At 42.9% G+C, this 22,800-nt stretch overlaps 1 protein-coding gene across 4 annotated transcripts in view; it reads left to right on the forward strand.

Moving 5' to 3' along the window:
- Nucleotides 1-22,800, forward strand: part of PPRC1 (PPARG related coactivator 1) — a 310,188-nt gene that overhangs the window by 64,361 nt on the left and 223,027 nt on the right. For all 4 annotated transcript variants that reach the window (XM_044056258.1, XM_044056255.1, XM_044056256.1 and 1 more), the window contains exons 4-5: nt 13,035-13,130; nt 18,253-22,189. In XM_044056258.1, coding sequence (XP_043912193.1) covers nt 13,035-13,130; nt 18,253-22,189 — 4,033 coding nt within the window. The remainder of the gene's footprint in view (nt 1-13,034; nt 13,131-18,252; nt 22,190-22,800) is intronic.

Consider the following 22,800-nt stretch of genomic DNA (forward strand, 5'->3'; position numbering starts at 1 on the left):
CAAACCTGCCACAAAATCAATGGGCAGAGGCACAAAAACAAATTACAGCTCTCATGGACATGAGAGCCATTCAACTGGTACCTACACGGGAGCAAGGCCAAGGATTTTACTCAAGACTCTTTCTAGTCCCCAGAAAGGACAATGCCTGGAGACCAATTCTGGACCTTTCAGTTCTAAACCCCTTCTTGCAAGTACCCAAATTCAAGATGCTAACGCTACAGCAGCTTCTTCCCATGTTGGGCAAGAAAGCATGGCTAGTAACGTTGGACCTCAAGGAGGCATACCTGCATGTCCCTATCAGACAAAATTGCAGAGGATACCTCTTGTTTCATTGCAGGTTCAACCCATTACCAATTCTCTGCACTGCCCTTTGGCTTATCCACTGTGCCCAGGGTTTTCACAAAATGCCTGGCACCAGTAATTGCATACTGCAGACAAAGAGGAATTCAAATATACCCATACCTGGACGACTGCCTCATCCAAGCAGAAAGCAAGGACGTCCTCTTACAACATCTGGCTTTTGTAAAATATCTTCTAAGTTGCCTAGGGTACACAGTAAACGAAAATAAATCAAAACTAGTACCCTCACAAAATATGACATTCCTGGGTGCCAGCTTGAATAAAACGGCCCAGAAGGCTTATCTGACGCCAGACAAACTTCAACTGACTCAATATTTCAAAACAATGGCAACAAAGACCCAACTCCCTGCAAGAAAAATTCTGCAGGCCTTGGGCTTCATGGCATCTTGCATTCTACTAATACCATTTGCAAAGCTGCATATGAGGAAATTACAGTGGTACCTAAAAAGCGTATGGGGTCAACACAGCCACAGCTTGGACACAATGATATCTCTCATTCCCTGCCTTCAACAAGAGTTTCTATGGTGGTCACAGGCATGTCACCTCAACAAGGGTCAGCCTTTCACCTTGCCCCCAGCCAGGCAGATTGACAACAGATGCATCGGATTATGCCTGGGGGGCACACATGGCAGGACAGTGCATTGAAGGCATATGGACTGCAGATCAAAGGAATCTGCACATCAATCAAAAAGAGATGCTAGCTGTACAAAATGCCCTGACAGCCTTCAAGAACCTCTTGCATCCAGGACAGCTTACAATAAGGACAGACAACACCACAGTAATGTGGTACATAAACAAGGGGGTACACACTCCTACCCTCTATGCAGGCAAGCAATGACCTTGTGGAACACAGCACTGGCTTACGAAGTTCAGCTACAAGCTCAGTTCCTGCCAGGAAAAAAGAACACATTGGCAGACGACCTCATCAGAAACATCATGGCTCCCCACGAGTGGAAACTGGATCCACAAGTATTTGCAATGATACCTCAAAAATGGGGCCACCCAGACATAGACCTGTTTGCCAGCCCCCAAAACTATCGGCTAACAAAATTTTGTACAAGGACACTTCACCATCAAGCTTGGAAAGTGGACACACTCTCATTCAGTTGGAAAAACCTGACAGTATATGCCTTCCCTCCATTGCCCCTTCTCTCAAAGGTTCTTCTGAAAGTCAGGAAGGAGAGACCCAGAATGATACTCATAGCCCCAGACTGGCCACGCCAGCACTGATTCCCACTATTAAGGAATATGGCCCAGGGCCCACCTTGGATTTTACCACAAATTGCTCATTTGCTTACACAGCAAGACAATCGGATTCTACAGAGCCAGCTCAAAACCTTAAGTTTGGCTGAATGGCAAATCACCTAAGCAATCAGCCAGCTCCTCTTCCTCCAGCAGTTATGGATGTTATTCTGGAAGCTAGGAGGCCCAGCACCAGGAAGGCCTACTCGGGCAAATGGAAAAGGTTTTGCGCCTGGAACCAAGCTAAAGGTCAAAATAACCTTCAGCCTCACATGCCTCTGATTCTACAGTATTTAACTGAGATGTTGCACAAAGAACTTTCTTTTTCATCTATCAAAATCCACGCCTCAGCTATTTCAGCCCACTAACACGGATCCACCCTCATTTTCACATCCACTACTAAGGCAGTTCCTCAGAGGGGCCAAAAACATTAGGTCCCCCAGGAGAGCACCTATACCAACCTGGGACCTTAACTTTGTTCTGGAAAAACTTGCGCTACCTCCTTTTGAACCAGATTTCTCTGCTGATCTAAAGTTTATGTCATGGAAGACTGCCCTGCTGCTAGCAGTAACTTCAGCCAGAAGAGTCTCAGAGCTTCAGGCACTAATGGCAGTAGAACCTTTCCTCATTTTCCATCAAGGCAGAGTTTCTCTACGAACTAATCCTTCCTTCATGCCTAAGGTGGTATCCAGTGTGGCCCTAAATCAAACCATCCACTTACCCACCTTCTTTACAAATCCACAGAACAAAGGAGAAAGACTCCTGTACTCCTTGGGCATTCACAGGCAACTACGTTACTACTTGGATAAAACTAAGGTTTTCAGAAAATCTGGCAAGCTTTGTATCCTATGCTGCAGCTTCACAAGGGAAGGCTATATCAAAACAGACCATTTCCAAATGGATAAGACATTGCATTCGTTTTTGCTATACCCATCATGGAAAACCAGTTCCTACTACCATAAGGCCCCACTCTACCAGGGCAGCAGCTACATCTACAGCCTTCCTCAGGGGGGTGCCAACCAAGGATATTTTGGAAGCTGCAACTTGGAGTTCAGTACACACCTTCACCAAACACTACCACTTACCACTAAGACTAGAGCTGGCTTCACCACTGCAGTTTTGCAGGGCCTTCTAGCCTCCTCTAACCCTCTGACTACTCCTCCCATCCTTAGCTTTGGGATTCTACCCAAGTGTGATGACTGTAGCAGGGTAACACGAACATAGTACAGTTTTGTATCTACCATAAATGTAGATGTTAGTGTACACCCTGCTGCAGTCCAGGTTACCCTCCCTCCATCCCCTCTGACCTAACTAACTAAATCTTTGCAATATCTTTGTGATGTATTTGCTTATAGCTGGAGGGATGTTGTTTGTGCTAAACTTTTTAGATTGGTACTAATTACTGACCACCTTTTTGAGGGCACCTGACATCTGGGGCAATAAACTGAAGAAAATGGCGTTGGATGCATCATATATACCCCTGGTGCACTGACGTCCGGAAAGAAGCGACAGCAACTGACGCCAGACAAAGACTTTGGAATTCAGGCGGACTGCGGGACTGCCTGACGACAGGATAACCCAAGTGTGATGACTGCAGCAGGGTGTACACTCTAACATCTACATTTATGGTAGGTACAAAACTGTACTTTCTGGGGAGTTTAACTTTGGGGTTGAGTTAAAATGTGGGCAAGGGTGGACTTGTGAAAATGCAATCACTGCAGCATTGTATCCATTCCAGCAGTGAGCTTATATAAACATATTTTGTTAGCGTCCAATTTTATAATCTTAACAGTAAAAGCTTGTAATGAGTATAGTAGGGAAAGTCCACGAAAATGTGGCGAAAATGTATGCCGTATCTTGTGTGCTGTTTTTGTGTGTCTGTGGTCAGAACCCAGATCATCCTTTTCTTCATAAATCACCTGTCCTAGAAGGCGCATGGTGATGTAACATATTTCAGCACTACATGCATCATGGAGACATCTTAAAGCTGAATATTCACACTGTTTGCAGAGCTTTACAGAAGGAACTTTATACAACCAATGAAAATTATTTTTTTTTTTTTGAGAGAGAACAAGAGAGAAGGTGTACCACAAGTGGCAACATTGCAGAAAAGAAGGGACCAAGCATTGTCATTGGTCAGAACGGAGCTAAGCGTATTTGTGAGGCATGGCAGTATTTGTGTATAGGTGCATCTCCTTTTGGCCGTTATTTGTCAAACTAAGTTAAATTCATTCCATGGATGTTATCAGGTTTGGAACTTATCAGGTGTGGAACTTTTGTTTGGTATGATTGTGGAAGATCAGGAGGTAGTTTATGATCGGGCAAATGCATCACTGCACTTGGCACAACATTATGAACTGACATCAGGTCAGGAAGGAGAATTTTTACAGATTGACTGGGCTGTACTCGCCTGGCGGGGGGGGCGGGGACCAGTATCATTCCTGTTTTTTTTCGTCTGCCATATAGATGACTTTGTGTTGTGACTATAAAGCTTTTGCCACTGCAGTTTTATTCTTCTAATTACTTTGAAGAATGTAACTTTTCTTATGTGGATTTGGAAGTGGCTGCTATTAATGGAATGATCTTGATACACCAAGAGCTACAAATTTTGAAAAACAAAAATAATCTTTCTTTAGGGGAACAGTCATGGACACTTCAGCTTGATTCTCCTCCTTGTCCCAACGGAGATAAACGTACTGAGCCCATAAATGACGTCTGCTCTGCCTTACAACCTAGTCTGTGTTTTAGATTTCTGTTGGGTATCTAGTGCAGGTGATGGGCACTATAGACAGACTATTCATGAAACAAAAAAGTGGAAAAATTAGCTGTAAATTGTCGACCCTTTGAGAAGGTTGAATTCCTGAAACTAGTCTTCAGTAATGCTTTGCATGGAAATTTTCCTGATTTTAATTCTCCCGCAGGATCCCCCTCATTTTGGAGACAGTATTTTCTTCCATTTGAATAGTCAGTTACTTTTGATTTTATTTTACAAAGAACACCCTCTTAGTAGCTGTATGTCTGACATGTAGATTTCTGAATTCCTCACATTTGGCAGTATGTGTTCATTTTAATCAAATTCAGTTAGATGGTAGGGGAGGGGCGGATTCCCTAATCCTTTAAGTTAGGGAATTAATCTGGCATCTGAGATTGGAAGCTTGCCATTACCCAGGAGTTAATGGTAGATTATCCGTAACATGTATGTTGAGACTCAGGAGCTTAAACAGGTAAAATTTCTAAAATTTATTTTATTTAGTTTTCTTCTCCCTTTCAGTTTTCTTATCCCTTAGTTTATAATTCCAGACTAGTTCCACCAGTCGATTTTGTACTTCATTGTTATTATTATTACATTATTATTAATTCCATCTTAATAGAAAACTTTTTACCTCAGTCAGGGTAAAAAAGTGTTTTAGTGTGGAGATGGTTTTTAATAGATTTGAGCTAGACCTGTCTTCAGAGGTATTTGAGAGGGTAGTTTAGATATCCGCGAATGTTGTTAGATTAAGGTTAGTCTGTTTACAATGTTTAAACATGTATAAGCATATCTTTCTTGTATAGTTACATTTTAACATGCTAGGTTTTTTTAGTAGCAGATTATTGTTTCAAAGCCACTGTATATACAAATCTTTATTGCTGCTTAATACTTTTATGTCTGAGTCTCTACATTTTTTAGTAAAATGTAATTAGGTTACTTATTAGCTTTTTTTAATGGTAATTGTCAATTGTATATAAGGGGAAGGTGTTTAGTGATGTTTCCATTTTTTCTGATTAAGTTGGTGTATTTATGCTGACGAAAAGCTTGTGGGAAGCTTAAAGTATTAAATTACATCTTTTAACTTATCCATCGACTAGTGACTTCCTTTACAGTTTTCGAGGTTTTAGGAGAGTTGTTTAATCATTTTCACTGAGTGGAGTTCATTTTAATCTTTGACAACTAGCTTAAGTTTGGTCACTGCAGAGTTGAACCTGTATCACTCTGCTGTATATCTTGTGTTGTGAAAAGACGTCGGTGGTGTCGGTCTTCTGGGCCAGTGATCAAGAAGCCTCAGTGTCCTTTTCCAATGTTGCAGTATTCTTGGTGTGGGATTTCCTGCCTTCGGGCAACTCGTATGTCTGCTCCTAATACAAAAGCTTCAGCTTGGCTGTTGCAGCTGCGTGGGACATCACACGTAGGGCCATAAACCAGGGACCATAAGTATGACGTCTACATGCACAATCCTCAGAACTTTTCAGCCGCAGACTACCTCGCATCGTACAGTCGCTCTTCTGATGTCGGGTCGACTTTAGATAAGTAACCTGTTGGGTTTTTGCGTTTCTAATTTTTTTTACCAGTCTTTCGCATTGCTTAGGCTTGGTTGCTGTAGCTTAGCTGATGTCAGGGGAAAAAGGGAAAGTGCCAATGCAGGTGCCAAATTCCCCTTAAGGACGCCCATGATAAATGTGTTTTCTGCTTAGGCTCGGAACATGACCATAATGCCTGCCGTATTTGTAAACCTTTTGTGCCTAAGACCTTACGTAGTCGTCTGGCAGCTTTAAACCTTTACTTGGAAAACCAACGGCTGCCTCTCGGGATGGATCCCGCTTTGGAGGCCGCCCAAGAACCTCCGCATAAGAAGGCCAAGATGCCTAGGCCTTCATCACCTGCCACTTCGCACCTGGACGCCCCGCCAGCTACCGATGTAGGAGTTAAGCGTTCGGTAGATCCATCGGCTGCATCGTCCTCCCTTGTTAAGGCCAATGCACATCCGACTGGCACATCCACGGAGCTTTCTCAGACACCTGTCGCCGTCGGGAGGGGGGGGGTGCAGACTTGGTGGTTCCTTCGACCACGATCCAGACCTCGGATACAGCTGCTGCCAAACCCAGCTCTAGACAGACTCCAACCCAAAAGAAGCAGAAAACAAAACCTATTATACCTGCTTCTGAAGGCCATCCAGACTGGGAGGCCTTCTCTTCTCTTATGCAGGCATTTATGGCCATTGGGCCTTCTGCCTCACCCCCAACTACGTTGCCTCTGCTAAGCCCTAGGCCTCCCTCTGCTTCTTCCATTCCCATGGCTCCCCTCCTTGAGGAAGAACATGAATCCACCTACTCTTCCTCTGATGAATCCATCTCTTATGCATCCCAGATTGCTTCTCCCAAGGAGTATTATTCTCCTGATGAGGATTCTGTGGTAGGGGATTCTCCACCTGAAGACGTTACATTTGGTGAAACCTTCACCAAAATGAAAGACCATTTCAAATGGGATACTTGCCAAATGACAGAAACCCAAAAAATATACTTTGAACTGCTGCAAGTGGAGTCACCCTCCCCTTCAGCTGTACCCCCTGTTCTTCCTGCATTCTTGGATGCCTTTACTGCAGCCTCTAGAACACCTGACTCGCAGCCTCCTGCACCTAAGCACGCTGGCCGCTTCTACAAGGTGCCAGAGGAACAAAAATTCCTCATAAAGCCACTGTTGGCACAGTGATTGCCACTACCCCTAATAAACAGTCTAGGTTGTTACCTTCTGCCTCCCTATTGCCCACTGATAAAGATAGCAAATCCATGGAGATAGGATAGGCAAGAAGGTGTACACTTCCTCCACTTTGGCCTTCAGAGCCATTAACTATCAAACTCACATGACCAAGTATGCCCTGGACTTAGTATCCCAAGCCACCACTATGCTGGCTTCAATTCCTGACGGTCCCATTAAAACTGATATCTCCCCCAAATTATCCTTGGCACTAAAGTGGCTTAGACACTCCATAAGATGCAGCTACAATGCTGCAGAAGCTTCTGCTCGTTCTGCAGCATCAGCATCTGTCCTTGGGAGATATTCCTGGCTTAGACTACAGAATCTCCCAGAGGACTTAAAGTCCAAAATCTTGGATGCCCCACTAAATCAAAACTTCCTCTTTGGGAAGCAATCTGCAGGCCTATTTAAGAATCTGCAAGAGAAAAGCGAAGAATTACAGGGTATTAAACATCTTCTGGTATTCCCTATACCCAAACTTTATAGGAACTAGCCGGCTAAGACTACCTTTGTTAGGCCTAATCTGCATTCTCCTGCCTTCTCATCCTGGCCCATCTCTTCAGCCTAATCAACCCTTTCAGGACAGGGGAGGTTCTAATAATGCTTGGCTGCCTTGCGCATCTGCCCCTCTCAGCTCACCTTACTCACGGTCTCCCCTTCTGGCAAAAAATCACCACAGACCAATGGGTATAACCATTATTATTCAAAAAGGATACTTTCTATCCTGGAATCATATTCCCCCCTGGAAGGGCATTCCTTCTCCCCCCAAAAAGCAATGCCATCTCCTTCCACAAATTCTGTCAGCCCTGCAACAACAAGGCACAATAGAGCCTGTTCCCACAGGACAAGAAGGAAAGGGATTCTACTCCCATCTGTTCCTGGTCCCTCGAAAGGACTGGCACTGGAGACCCATTTTGGATCTCGCCTTCCTAAACCTTTACCTGCAGGTATCCACCTTCAAAATGCTGTCACTTCCCACTCTTACCCCTCATACCCTCAAATGCTTTCATGGTCACCTTGGACCTAAAAGATGCTTACCTGCACGTTCCCATCAGGGCCTCACACAGACGTTTCCTGTCTTTCTCTGGCCCATCATCGCACTTCCAATTTACGGCCTTGCCATTTGGTTTATCTACTGCCCCAAGAGTGTTTACAAAGTGCCTAGCTCCAGCCATTGCCTTCTGCAGGATCTAAGGAATCCAGATTTACCCACATCTGAACGACATCCTTATCCTAGCACAGTCCAAAGATTCCCTCTTAGGACATCTACACTTCACTGTGTCACTTCTACAAAGTCTAGGGTTCACCCCAAACCTCAAGAAGTCCTCCCTGAACCCAGACAAGGACAAGATATTCCTAGGTTGCAGAATCATTACAAAACAAATTAAAGCCTTTCTTCCAGAGGACAAGGTTCTCTCTCTTAACGTCCCACTTACAGGAATTCTTGCTCTCCCAGGCAGTCACTGCAAGGCAATTCCTTTGACTCCTGGGATTGATGGCAGCAGCTATTCCCATGATACCATTGGCCAGAATGCATATGCGAAAACTGCAATAGTATCTAAAAAATGTCTGGTCACAACATCAGAGTCACTTGGAACAAGTTATCCCTTTCTTCCGTGTTATTAAAGAAGGAAATAAGTTGGTGGATCCAACAAGTACAGCTAAACCCAGGGCTTCCACTGCAGCCCCCTCAACCCACACAAATATTGCATGTAAATGCCTCGGACTTGGGTTGGGGAGCCAATTTGCACTCGAGTCCAAGCCCAGTGGCATCCTCCCATGAAAACCAAACACACCAATGTAAAGGAGATGACAGTTCTTTTAGGTCCACAATCCTTCATACCCTACTGCTACCAGGTCCTCTTCTGATAGTGACAGAAAATACCACTGTAATATGGTACATCAACAAACAAGGAGGTACCAAAGCATACCAGTTGTGCAGGCTAGCCCTACTAATTTGGCACCTAGCATCCAAGCACATCCTATCCCTGCAGGCCGGCTACATCCCTTCGCAGGACAAGCAAGCAAGCAGATCTCCTGAGCAGAACATCCTCTCCACAACACGAATGGATGCTGGACAGGACTGTCTTCCTAGACAGTCCACTGGTGGGGCACTCCACAAATAGACCTGTTTGCCTCCCCCCAGAACAGGCAGCTGCAGACCTTCTGGATAAAGACTTACCCCCCCCCCCAAAGCCTGGAGAGTAGACACCTTCAGTTTCACTTGGGAGGAGAAGTTCCTGTATGCCCCCCCCCCCCTCCGTCTGATTCAGAAACTCCTCCTGAAAATCGGGAAGGACAAACCATAAATCTTGCTAGTGACTCCCTACTGGCCAAGGCAGCACTGGTTCCCCCTTCTACACACTTTAGCAAAGGGCAATCACTGCAGGTTACCCCACAAGGTGGACCTTCTTGCACAAGACAAATGAACTTTCCTACACCCACACTTGAAAATGCTATCCCTGACCCTGTGGGTGATAAATTACTAACCCCATTCAGACACCACTATTCAGAGGACATGCTGTCAGTCCTGAGGGAGGCCAGGAAACCCACTACTAGAAAATCATACCTTGCTGTGACAGGAAAGGGACCCTTACGAGGTTGACGCCTCCCCTAGTCCTTTCATATATGTGTCAACTTATAAAAGGTGGACTTTCCTATTTATCCTTGAAAGTGCACCTCTCCGCATTATCTGCCTGCTTACCTCTAGAGCCTCCTTTGTTAGCCAGGCTACATGTGAAACTTTTCCTTAAAGAGGTCTTACACATCAGACCACCTAAGAAGCCTATCCCTCCTCCATGGGACCTGAACTTTATCCTGGAAAAACTCATCCAGCTCCAATTTGAACTGCCTAATACAGCCAATCTGCTGTGCAGTACTGTTAGTGGCTATTATCTCTGCCAGAACAGTTTCCTAGCTACAAGCCTTAATGGCATGCTCACCTTACACCATCTTTCATTGGGACAGGGTCACACTGAGGACTAACCTCTCCATGTCCAAGGTAGTCAGTGACTTGTGTCTAAATCAATCCATTCACCTACCCATTTTTTTCCTTTCTTCCCACCAGCCAGGGATAGAGGATACCACCCTAGATGTCCACAGGCAACTGAGATTTTACCTCGACAAGACTAAAGACATTAGGAAATCCAAACAACTTTTTGTATCTTTCCACCCCAGGGCATTGGGTAAGGCAGTCACCAATCCTGTTTCTGCTACTCACACCGTGGAAAAACCCATCCAGTTGGGGTTAAGGCACACTCCACAAGAGCAGTGGCCACTTCTATGGCCTTCCAAAAAGGCATGGACACAGCTTCCATTATGGAAGCAGCTACATGGTCCACTATCCTCACTTTCACCAAACATTACAAATTGGACTATATCTCCAAAGCATGTGCAGGATTTGCCAGGGCAATCCTACAAGGCTTTGTGGAATCATCTTCTGCATCCGCCACCCTTTCATCAGACTAAGCTGTGGTACTCTCCCACACCAAGAATACTGCAACATAGGAGTAGTTGTGTAAAATCTTACCATAATCATAGATGTCCTGGTCTTCCATGTTGCAGTATTTCTTCCCACCCACCATTCCCCCTCACAGATTCTACCAATCTGACTGATCCCTGATGCACCTCTCCATTACAGAAGAGACACAGGGCCTTATTCATGTCACTTTTGGCAGCCTATCCTGTTGGGCCATCCACTTTGCCTGCTTAGCTTCAAGTTCTGAGGATTGTGCTTGCAGACGTCATCCTTAAGGTCCCTGGTTTATGGCCCTATGTGTGACGTCCCACACAGCTGCAGCGGCCAACCTGAAGCTTTTGTGTCGGAGCCAGTGTACAAGTCACCTGAAGGCAGGAAATCCCACACCCTGTAATACTGCAACATGAAAGAGAAGGACATATATGGTTATGGTAAGATTTTTACACAACTATTGTATCCTCGCCACTGATTCCAGTGGAGAGCGTTCAGTGTGCGAAAAATATGCAGTGTTTTCAGATGCAGACCTCTGCACAAAGTACAGTTTTCCTTTAAGAGCACAAAGGGAATGCACACGCTAGTCCTGAGGCTGGGCTTCTACTCCAGGCCCCAAATAAGACTCCCACCGAATTCTGTAGAGCAGAGTACTAAGCCGGGTGTTCCAAGCCAAGTCCTTCACCACCCTCACTGTGAAATCAGTGCGGTCAGTATCCCTGTTCAAAGTAACTCTTTGAGATTTGATTTTCACACATACACATTGGAAAGGTTGGCACAGCTGACTGTGCCATCTCCACCCGGACCGTAAGGTAGATTTGCTGTCACCAGAAAACCCAAAGCTAGTTACTTTAAGGCTCTTACCAGGGTTACCCAATTGCACTTACTACCATTTATACAAGTATTAATTTTAATGTCTAATCAATTGGCAAGACTTTCAGAAACGTGGAGCCACATTGCCACTAAATAAATTCAAGTACTCTCAAAGGTAAAGTATTTTCTAAATTACCAGCCACAGTGAAAGGTATAGATATATGTAATAAATAATAAAGGAAAACATGAAAGTACTGAATCTCTGTTTACAATAAACACAAATTTCAATCACAGGAAATATAAACAGTCCAGATGGAAAGTCTCTTAACAGATGCAGAAAAAACATTTAGCTAATCTGACAATATTTTTTTAACCAACTGAAGAGTACTGTTCCCTAGTTACTTACAGGAAGGCAGAAGAAAGTGGATGAGTGTCTTGTCAGGTCCAGAAACAGTGCACTCCACATCACACTTGTATTCAAATACAGTGTCAGTGTTGGTTACAGATTGACATCACATTTGGTCATCTGACTGTAGCTGCCACACTACCCTGTCACTAAAAACTGAGTCAGGATCTGGCACTGATGTGTTGCAATACACACGCAGAACCTTTGCTAAGGTTTATTACAGCATATGAAAACTGCAAAACAATTCCATCCCTTCCTGCAGGAACTAAACAAGCCATTCTCTGGCACCCAAGGTAGCAATTAGTTCACCACTGAGGGCAATAGACCAGGATCCCAGCCCATGCTTTTCACAGATATTACGTCTGTGGCTGCATTCAGACCTGTGAGATGAAATCTTTGTGACCTAAACAAAGTCATTTAATATCAGGCTATTTTTCTTAAGATTGGCTGAAGTAATTCCTTCTCTTCCAGCATCCTCTGTTATAATGTATGCATTTCATCAGTTACAACAATAGTCTGACTTGTATATTTCTTTTCTGTCCAGCAAGACCTACTATTAATACATTTTTTTTTTACACAAGCAACTTTACAAATATATTTTTAACAAGCATCTGTACAAATCAGTTGGATATTCAGATGACGTAATTCTTCACAAAACCCGAGCTAGCTATGCTGCCTTAAGTTATACATGCACTGCCCTATCCTCCTGGCACAGCTGGCACTACCTCACATAATCATAACTTTAATAGAGGGTGAATTATACATCTGTTTAGGATGGGACAGGCCTAAAGACATTTAGGAAGGATAACTCTCTTCTGGCCCAGCTCTGTTTGATTTCATTGGTTAAGTTGCGTTTCATCTACACATGTGAAAAGTATTTGCTGTGGTTGCCTAACACTAATCTGAGTTTGGGAGCATACAGCAGTTGAGTAAGGGAGGCACCATTTTGAAGTTGATTTTATGAAATTTGTTGGTGCCCACAAACGAGCCTTGCCATCCTCAAGCTTACTGTAAGTAGGTCTTTGTAATAGACTTGTCTGGATTAAATTTTTGTAGTTGCAGTCAGCTGTGCTTTATTTTCTTAAGTCTTAAAATATATATATTTTTCTGGCCTTCTGGTTCTTTACATTGGACATTACTGACCAGATAGCACATCTATGAATCAATTTACTAGAATTTGCAGGTTTGATCTTGGGTTTTTGATGTTTCTTTTCATTATCTTTTCTCCCCAGTTAAGAAAACTATTGTGTTTGTCTCGGACTCCTCCAGAACGCGAGATCCCACTTGTAGACCATCATGTGGCTTTTAGGACATGTGCAAGTACAAAGGTATTCATGTTTTGCTGCTTTCTAATGGAGACAAATGTCATTGTCTAGGTGGTATATAAAACTTAATTTTGTAAGTGGCAATGGTACTAGAGAGAATTTGCTTGCTAGAAAAGTACACTAGAAGCCATGGTGAAAATGAGATGCTGTGAAGCATTGTGTTTTTTAAGAATGTTTTCAGTAAAGAAACCAAGACAGTAAGGTACAGTAAAATATTTGAAATGAGTCATATTTACCTAAAAAATAAATAAATAAAAACAAGCGATTAGACTGTGAAACTGAAAGAAATTCATACCAAAAAATAAAAATCTGTTACTTTCCCTGAGTAGCTTCAGGGCACTGAGCATCATTGGTGTAAGAAGCATCAGCTGACGCCTCTTAAAGATTTTTCTTCCTTGATATGCCCACCCCCCCCCCCCCCTTCACCAAGCAACTGGCTGAAACCAGAAGTTCCCAGTCTCAGAGCAAGAAGGAAAACAAAATAAATTAGGATGTGGGCCTGGGAGGGAAATTTGGATGGGGAGTATGGAAAGGATACAGGAGGGAAGGAGGAGGGGAAACTTATACCACAAAAAGTGAATGTATTCTATAACATCTACATTTATGGCATATTCCTGACACAAGTGTACATTCATCATACTCTTTACTGCTGTGGTCATACTCTGTAGGATGGCTGTAGGCATAATGGCAGTGAGACTCTGGCTGTAAAAGGCGAATCAAGAAAGCAAACCTTCCAGATGGCTGAGGAAAACCCTACTTTGGTTGTAGATTCCACGCCTAGGTTGCAGTGTTTTTCCCATGGATAGAACAACAATAAATCCTCTGAACAAGCTGTTTAGAAAGGGTTGCTTACTGACTGTTTTCCTTTCATGCCCCTTACTAAGGGCACACAGAGACTATCTTCTACGTTTTTTTTTTAAGTGCATCATTCTCTTCCCTTTGCTTTCGAGACTTGGCGGGGAAAAGACAGCATCAATCCATCAATTTTCCTACGACGCACTTCTCTAGTTCCCCATGAAAAGGAGACTTGTGTGAACAGATGCCTTGTAGTTTTAAAATATAAAAAGGACTCCTAGTACATACATGACTTTGAATTCTTCTGGCAGAAGTAACGGCCACCAGAAACTGTTTTCTAGGATTAGAAAAAAAAATGTGTGTGTGTGTGTGGGGGGGGGGGGGCTGAAGCAACTGGGTTTATAGGAGGTTAAGAACTTAGTTGAGGTCCCATGGTGGAGAGACTGCGTTTACTGGTGTTATGATGCAATACCCCTTTCAGAAACTTGGTTTACAGACCAGTGTAAGCAGTGTGTTTTTTTTTTTTTTTTTTTTGGGGGGGGGGGGTCCACTACATGGTAGGGTGAGATGACTTAAACATGTACGTTTTTAAATTCTAAGAGGCCCATCTTGAAAAGGTAGTCTTAAGATTAGTGCCATGTGGGCATTGTTTGGATCTTTGTCCCTGGATGGGCACTTGCAGAAGAATCTTGTATTTTAGGAAAGCATTAGGAAAAACCTGGGTTAAAAGGCAGATATCAAGATGTCTTTGCATATCTTCCTTGATATTCTGTCATACCCAGAGTATAAGATGTACAGTAGGAAAAGAACAAGCACTTGTCCATTTAAGGGAGAAAGCAGTCCTCTTTCAGTCAGATGAAATTGCTTTCCTGCAGCAAAACATTTTCAACAGTTTGTTCTCTGGTGAGGCTAAATGATATACTTACAGCTCACACCAGTCTTTGGTAAAATCCAGAACACTTCTTGTTTACAGGTACGCCTACAAACAATGTTTGTTAATCTGCTCTAAGAGAAATGGGAAGTGCACAGAGGGTCAAGCCTACTGCTTGGACTGGGAGTCTAAAGTGCATTTAAAATGCCCCCCCTCCCTTACTATGATCGGGGAAAGGCTGTCTACAATATTGCTTTCTGTCAAGAAAACCTCTGGAGGTTTTGTTCAGGGTCCTTGAAAAGACCAGGCTGTTCATTTTTTAAATTTTTTCATACAGATGGAGAGCATGAGCTCTGTGCAGTGATTTAAGAGTAACATTCATGGTCTTGTGGATCTCCTCTACAGTGTACTTGCATAAAATGGTTATCCAGAAATTGATAAATGTAGATGACCTGCATTAAGCAAAACACATTGCTAGAGCCAGGCGTTTGGTGAAAAACATAAGTGCAGTAGGCAGACCTAAGGACAAGACATCAAATTGGTAATGCCCCTTCCCATCATCCTGCTATGAACGTTAAACGTTCTGTAGTCGTTGTCAGAGAAAATATGCAGACGTGCATCCTTGGGGTATAGAATGTCCAGGAATGCTGTCAGGGGCATAGGTGTTGAAAGGCCTCAAAGGGTCAACTTTCTAGAACTCTAGGAATAAAACATATTTGCATAATTTTGATAATCCAGTATAGGCTTCAGTGTGCCTTCCTTTCTGGGCACGTGGACCATCCTTGACTAAAAGGCTGTTTTCTGCCTGTAGTGTGTGCTATGGCTCCCTCATGTAGTAGGGAAGTTTAGATGTTTCAGCTTGTAAACCTGTTAACGAATCTCTAGGGTAAAGTTTTTCTAACTTTGGCTAGACATCTTTTCCAGTTTGGACGAGAATGGATTGAGGATATAGGAGTTTGGGGGGGGGGGGGCAGCCAAACTTGTCTTGGGATGTGTTTAACTGAGACTAATCAGTGATACATCCCTTGGTTTCCTCCTTTACTTTACCATTCTTTCTAAAACTTGCCCCCCCCCCTTACTAATTTTCCTCCTTGGGGAAAATTAGGTCAGGATTTGGCAGGATAATTTCTGTTGAACCTTGCTGTTTGGTGCTAAAATGGTTATTTAGCTGCACAGTCTTGGTTTTCACCAGTCCGTTTCTGAAAGCACCTTCAGCAAGAGGTTTAAAGCAGAATTGGCTCACTTGGGCTAGTCCTCTGCGAAGAACAGGGAGTGCTAACTTGACTGTGAGCAGGGTGCTGATTGATTAATGGCTCTGGTATGGTGGTCATGTAGAAGTTGGCATTATATGGGCAGTGATTCTGACAATGTCATAATTCTGACATTTAAGTCTTCCTACTTCCCTTTCATATCTTAAAAAAAAAAAAAAAAAAACAATTTAGGCCTTGTTTGATACCCAACTTCTCAGTGGTTACCCATTCTTAGAGTTGCATGATCTTGACTATAAAAGACTATTAATGCTGTTCTTTCACTGTAGAGGGAGGCCTAACTCAAGTTTAAGGTTACATGGCTATTTTGCCACACCTGCCTTTTCTGGAGAGGTAAAGAAAACAAATGGTTTAATGCAGACAGGGTGGATATTTGCAGCAGAGAATAGGGACCCAAAAAGAGAAGCTATTGGGAAGTTATGTAGTAAGTCAGTTCCCCTGAGTAAAGCATTTTTTAGCTTGGCCAGTGTGGTACCCTGTGCTGCCCAGCTTAGTTAACCCAAAGGTGATTCTGACTTGCCTTGCTTATGTAGTGTTTTAAATTATTCCATGTTCCTAATGCAGCTGTTTTGTATCATGACCTGGTGGTTGGCAGACTTGGTGGCCCAGTACAGGCTACCTTAGTATCCCTTGAGGGACTGCTGCATCTCTGTCCTCCAGTGAGACTCCCCTCCAAAAATGAGACCTGCACTTTTGATATTTTGTTTACCCATCCTTATTTGAGCATGTTGGCTTTACAGTGTTGAGGCTTGTTTCTAGGAGGGCACTGTGTTCCTGTTGGTCACAGTACTTGCACATGGTATCTTAAAGATCAAAGTAGTAACATCATTGGCCTAATTTCCTTGAAAGTTTTTTCTTGCCCACTTTGAACAGTCTTGTGATTTTTTTTCAGCAACCAAAACTTGTGGGTAATGGAGCCCTTTTATTCCTGAAACAAACCCATGTGGTTAATGTTCTGATGCTTGCAGTTAAACATGAAAGGGTCAAGTTTGCTCGACTGGCAACCTGATGACACACCAGTTCAGGAAGACAACATCTGCTGCTTGCTCACCAAGGAGAGAAGGGCTGCCAGCCACCCGCTTTTCTTAATTGAAGCCCACTCTCCCTTTTTTTCTTCTCATCTGTGTCTGCCAGAGCTTACTTCATCAGAGAAGTTGCTTCTCTTGCTTGCTTCAAGAATTTCCTAGTTGCAGACATTGGTGCTGTGATCACTTGGCAGTTTAGTACACACTGAACAGATATTGCCTGTAAGTGAGGACGTGATGTGCATGTCAGCCATGGGTGGAAGATTGCCTACCTTTTTAAGGAGCCTGCACAGGATTTGGCCATCTGAACTGGAACAGTCTTTGGTTTCCTTCCATCCTTTTAGCAGTGATTGAGGTTCAGCCCATCCATAGACCCTTCAAGGAGGTCATATATGTATTAAATGTTATTGCAGCACTAAAGGTTATTTCTCTGTGGTAAGGAATGTCCTGTCCTGTGTGGGTGATTCTCCCAAGTCGAGCAATAAATATTATTTTGTGTATAATTTTGCATTAATAGTATGCTGTCAGTGTTATTTCTTGAGTATCATTTTCCACCTAGATGAGTATTCATTGGTGGGTAGAGAAGAAAGAAGCAAGCTCCATTTGAGTGCTTTTATGTAGCTTGTATGTCACATGCATCTCCAAGTGTACAGGTATCTTTGAATATGGGAGTTTGCATTTAAATTCTAATATGGTCGAGAAAAATAGTGGTGATCGATACAGTGAGTGGTGGTGGAAGCATTGGATTAAACTGTATTTTAAGTATGTGCATCACTGTTCCCACAGCTGCACAGAGGGGTTCATCCCTTTTCTCCTGTGTTGAGATTTCCTTATTCTGTACTTGTGGGTGTGGCTGTGCAAGGACGCTGTTCAGACAGTGCTGTTATTCTTCTGAAGAGAGCATTTTTTTTTTTCTTTTGGGATGACCTTGTTTGGGTTGCTGTGTGGGTTATTTCACACCTGGCCTTCTGCACTTGTAGCTGTCTGCATAGCTGTGTGTGTTGTATTAAGTAAATGTGCACATGTCCATATGACTAATATGCAAGTGACTATCATTTTTCCAGCCCTTTGTCTGTATTTTTGTTATATACTTTATAGATTAGTGTCATTAGAAGGGGGGACTTAGAATTTTTGTCGCTACATAAGTAATGTATTTGCATTTTCAGGTTGAAGCCCCATCCACTGGAAGATTGAGCAACAGTTTCTCATGCTCATTTGATCGAGCAGTAACAAGGAGACAAAGCTGTGCCAGAGCTTCAAGGAAAATTCCTGTACTTCAGGTTATGGAAATGCCCACCCAGCAGCGCAGTGATGGAGAGGAAGAGGAAGTTTGTAGCCTTGAACTAAACTCCAGTTCAGAGACTGAAGACATTGAATCAGACACTTCTGCGGACTGTGGACAGGCAGCTAGAGGTGATGAGATGCCAGCACAATGTTTACCGTACATTATCATAAACAAAGAAAGAATTGCTCTGAATGAATTGGTTCGATATATTCATTCCTATAGTTTGCCTCCTTTGTCTGTGAAGGAGGATTCTGTTAAAAAGCAATTTGAACTGACTGGTCCCCTTGTGCATAAAGTGGAACATGTACAGGAAGAAGAACATAAGGTTCCAGAATGCAACAGCGGTCCTTTGCTTAACCTAAAACATGTGTCTAGCATAGATGCAGTTAACCTGAGCTCTGATCACAAAAAAAATGAAATTAATTTGGTGCCTACATCATTACAGACTACTACCAGTCCTGAAAAGGTCTTTGAAAGGGAAAGTGGAAATGGTGGCGTCATTGGATTGCCTTTAAAGAAAGACTGTGTATTCCAAAACAGTGGGGAAATAACTAAACTGAAAAGTCTTGGGAGTTCACAAAGCAGTACAGAGTTGCTCTCAAATCCACGGACAGCAACTTTGTCAGAGCAATACCTGCAGGTCATGCAGTCAAAAGGAGATGATGCTTCTAGTAAAATTGTTGCTGTTTCTGCTTCCTTGCAGGGTGAATCCCTGCACTCCTCTGAAGGGCAACAAACAGAGAATGCAAAGCCTTCAGTGGAGTGTGTAAATAGTGGCAGTTTGTTCAGACCTGATAATGTGCACTCTGCAGAAGAGAATAAAAATGAAACTGTCAAGGCGAAGCAAGCATCAGAAAGACGGCCACAAGAAAATATACCTACTGAATATGATAAAAGTAGAAAAAAACAGAAGACAAAAGAGCCAGTGATTGTTGATAAGCAGGTGGATGAAATTTGCTTTGCACAGCCTGATTGTGGCATTGAGTCTCTAAGTCCTCCAAACAGGAATAGTACCAAGGGATTTCTCCAAGAAGAGGAATGTTCAGGGTCACTCTCTGTAGCAAACCAGGCAAGCTCAAATAATCGAACACTTAAGTCAAGTTTTCTCAAACATATAGAAAAAACAGAAAGCAAGAATATGGAAGAGAAGGAATGCAGACCTAGAAAAGAACTGGAAGACGAGGTGGGTACTATGAAAAGTGGTGGCTCTACCGTGAGTAAATTTGTGTATGAAACGCATAAGCATACTGAAGGTACAGCAGTAGAACGAGTAACACCGGAGTGTAGAAGTGATATTTCATCTTATGGTATACAGGGGTGTGCTACACAGAAATATGATCCAGTAGAGGAAAAACGAAACAAAAGCGCCACATCTGAGATGAAGCACACAAATGAAGGTAATGATTTGTCTCCAAAATCTGTGTGTCCTCAGGTAACCAGTAATACAGTGAGCTGTAGTTTAAGTGAAGTTCTTTCTGGACCTTTGACAAGTGATGCAGCACAATACCTAACCTGCAAGACAACATCTGCAGTAGAGGTCTCTACTTTTCCAAAAGAGATTAAGCCGAAAATGTTAAGCCTTGAACAGTACAGACAACGAATGCAGCAGAGAAAGCCTGCTGATGATGATAGCAAGAAAGACTGTACCTCTCGGAAGTCAAAGTGGCCTGTAATTCCAGAGTTGCCAGATGGCTTAGCAGAAATTCCTTGCCTAACTGTCCCAAGAAGCAATGCAAAAATTGTTCCAACAAAAGTAGTGCAAACTAAAGATGTGCACAAGTCGCAAAAATGCTCCGCTGTACCAGAAGATGGACCCAAGGGTTTAAGGACTGAAGACAAAAGAGGATCACAGAAGTGTGCATCCTTAATAGTCAGCTGTCCAACTACAATTACAACTAAGCAGGTAAGGCCTGAGGACAAAAAGGGGTCACAGAAGTGTCCATCTGTAACGGAAAGTGGTGCAGGTCCAACTAAACAGATAAAAGCTGATGACAGAAATGGGTCACCAAAATGTTTGTCTGTGCCAGAATGTGGCATTGTTTCAGCCAAGCAGATAGGAGCTAATGATAAAATTGGGTCCCAAAAACCATATCTGATAGATATGTCTGCACACACATTTGAACCCGGTGCTGTTCCTTCCTTTGAAACTGGAGTAAGTAGTGCCCAGATTGTTGCAAATATGTTCTGTCAAGTTCCACAAAAACAGTCTAGTGACCTATTTCATCAGCCTCCTGATTCCCACAGCTCAACACCTATATCAACTAATCCAGTACCCTGTGTTCCGAGCATTCATCAGAGTGTCCATTTCCCTGGGCAAGGTGCTCCTGTCCATCCTGTTGGGTATGCTTATCCTTCATCTGGTACACCTACAGCAGCCTCTTATTTGACAGCACCTCAAAGTGCACCTCCTTGCAATGTTCCACCACCTGTTTGGCCTGGCATTCCACCTCCTGGTTACCAAGGTTTACCTCCACCTACAGTGAATGCAAATGCCTATCCTTACAGTTCATACCAGTCTACTTCTGTTGCACCTTTGCAAACGCCTTCGTGGCCCTCTGGTGGTCCTATGATTTATGACCCTGGTTTGGGTACAGCTGTTCCCCAGACAGGACATGCACCATACACACAACCATTCTGGCCTAGTGTTCCTATGCCCTCACAAAATCCAGTAGACTTTTTCATGCCCTCTCCACAGAGCAACTTAGTACAGAAAGCAGCTATCCCTTTTCTAAGTGGACGAGGCCAAAGTTTTGTAAACCCTACTACTGTCTTGGACAGTAAACCTCTGCATTCTTGCTGGTCTGACAGTGGTGTTATCGCTCCTGGCATCTCTACACAGGAACAGGTATCCATCCAAAAGATGCCAGAAAGCACTTCAGTGCTGAATAAGTCTGTCTCTACTGAAAAGAGAGAGTTGGAGCAGGTTGTTCAGGTTAGAAACCATGAGTGTTCTACAGAAGTTAATAACCAGCATGAACCTAAAGTTTCATATTCCTGGAAACACTTTGCCTTTGATAAGACCATTGAAACTAAGTCCGGTATCAAGAATGAACCAGAAGTCAAGGTGCTGGCTGCTCAAGAAACTGCCTGTGAAGTTCAGGCAGAAATCCCAACTGTATCAACAGAAGCTAAATTGGATGTTCTGTGCAAGTCAAAAGTGTCTGTGTCAGGTGTTGAGACTAAAACGTTGGATTCCGTAAATACTGCTGCTTCCCTGGTTGAAGTGCTGGAATTTGAATCTCCTACCAGTAAGCATCAAAATACAGATACTGCATTTCCCATTGGGAATATATCAAATGACCCTTCTGAATTGGCTACCAGGAATACCCCAGAATTGAGAGATCATTTGGGAAAAAGCTGCAGTTTGTCAGAGAACCAAGCTGCTCTGACTCAGAAAATTTCTTCTCATTCTTTGATCTCTGAGAATGTAACTGATGACCTCAAGTGCCTTGAAGTAAAACTGAATGATGATGCAAAGCAAAGTAGTGCATTTGTTGCTGTTTCTAAAATGGAAAAAGGTTTGCTTCTGGAAGGTAAATCTCTTCCAGGAAATGTTTCAGGCTCTGTCTCTTCTGGTTCATCAGATAGACGTGTGACACTTGTTTTGGACCAGCATACTTTAAAGATGTGTCAAACGGTGGAAACTGGTGCCTTATCTTTGAAACTGCCTAGTCATGTCCAGCAAGATCAGACCCAGTTTTCCCCAGAAAAGTGCAAGTCTGTTCGGTCTAGTAAAGCTTACAAGGCAGCAAATAGAGGCCAATCCAGTGCAGTAAGAAAAATGAATCTTGTTAAAACTCCTGCAGTTGTTCATGGAGGTAGGTAATGGTATTGGTCATGGAGTACTTTCCATTGATTGTCCCATCTAAGTTTTTTAAGCTTATTAACTTGTGTGCATTTTTTTTTGTGTTGTTTTTTTTTTTTTTTTTTTTTTCTTAATAGGTGTCTTCTTTTTGTTTGCGGTATATACATTTTTAGTTGGGACTGGTCATACCAACATTGCAGACTGTTTCTTGTTCAGTGATGCAGCATTGCCCAGCAAATGTTGAACTTCAGTCAGCTGAACACTAATGAGAAATGTTTTATTTCTGATTCAAAGCATGTTGTCTGTTGCCTCTTGTATAGAAAGTCTTCATTTGGTTGCCTGTTATATGTTGTATTGTTCGTTATATCTTGCTTAAGTGGAGTTGGCCTACAGTGCTTCATAGTTAACTAGCACGAGCAGTCTTAACTACCCATTTTATGTTTTTGCTTAAATTGTTTTCCCATGTAATTATTGGTCTTCAAGAGCTTCTAATTTGGATAATTTATAACATGGAAGGCTTCTGGACTACTTTGTTGCCTCACTTGTTTGATGCTTTTTGCATCTGTTTTTTTCCCAGTTTTGGTTGTAGGTTTCAGGCACAAAATGTGTAGGTTGTTCTCCTTG

This window comes from Protopterus annectens, chromosome 14.part0 (genome assembly GCF_019279795.1).
Source record: "Protopterus annectens isolate FY-2018-M chromosome 14.part0, PAN1.0, whole genome shotgun sequence".
NCBI lineage: Eukaryota > Metazoa > Chordata > Ceratodontiformes > Protopteridae > Protopterus > Protopterus annectens.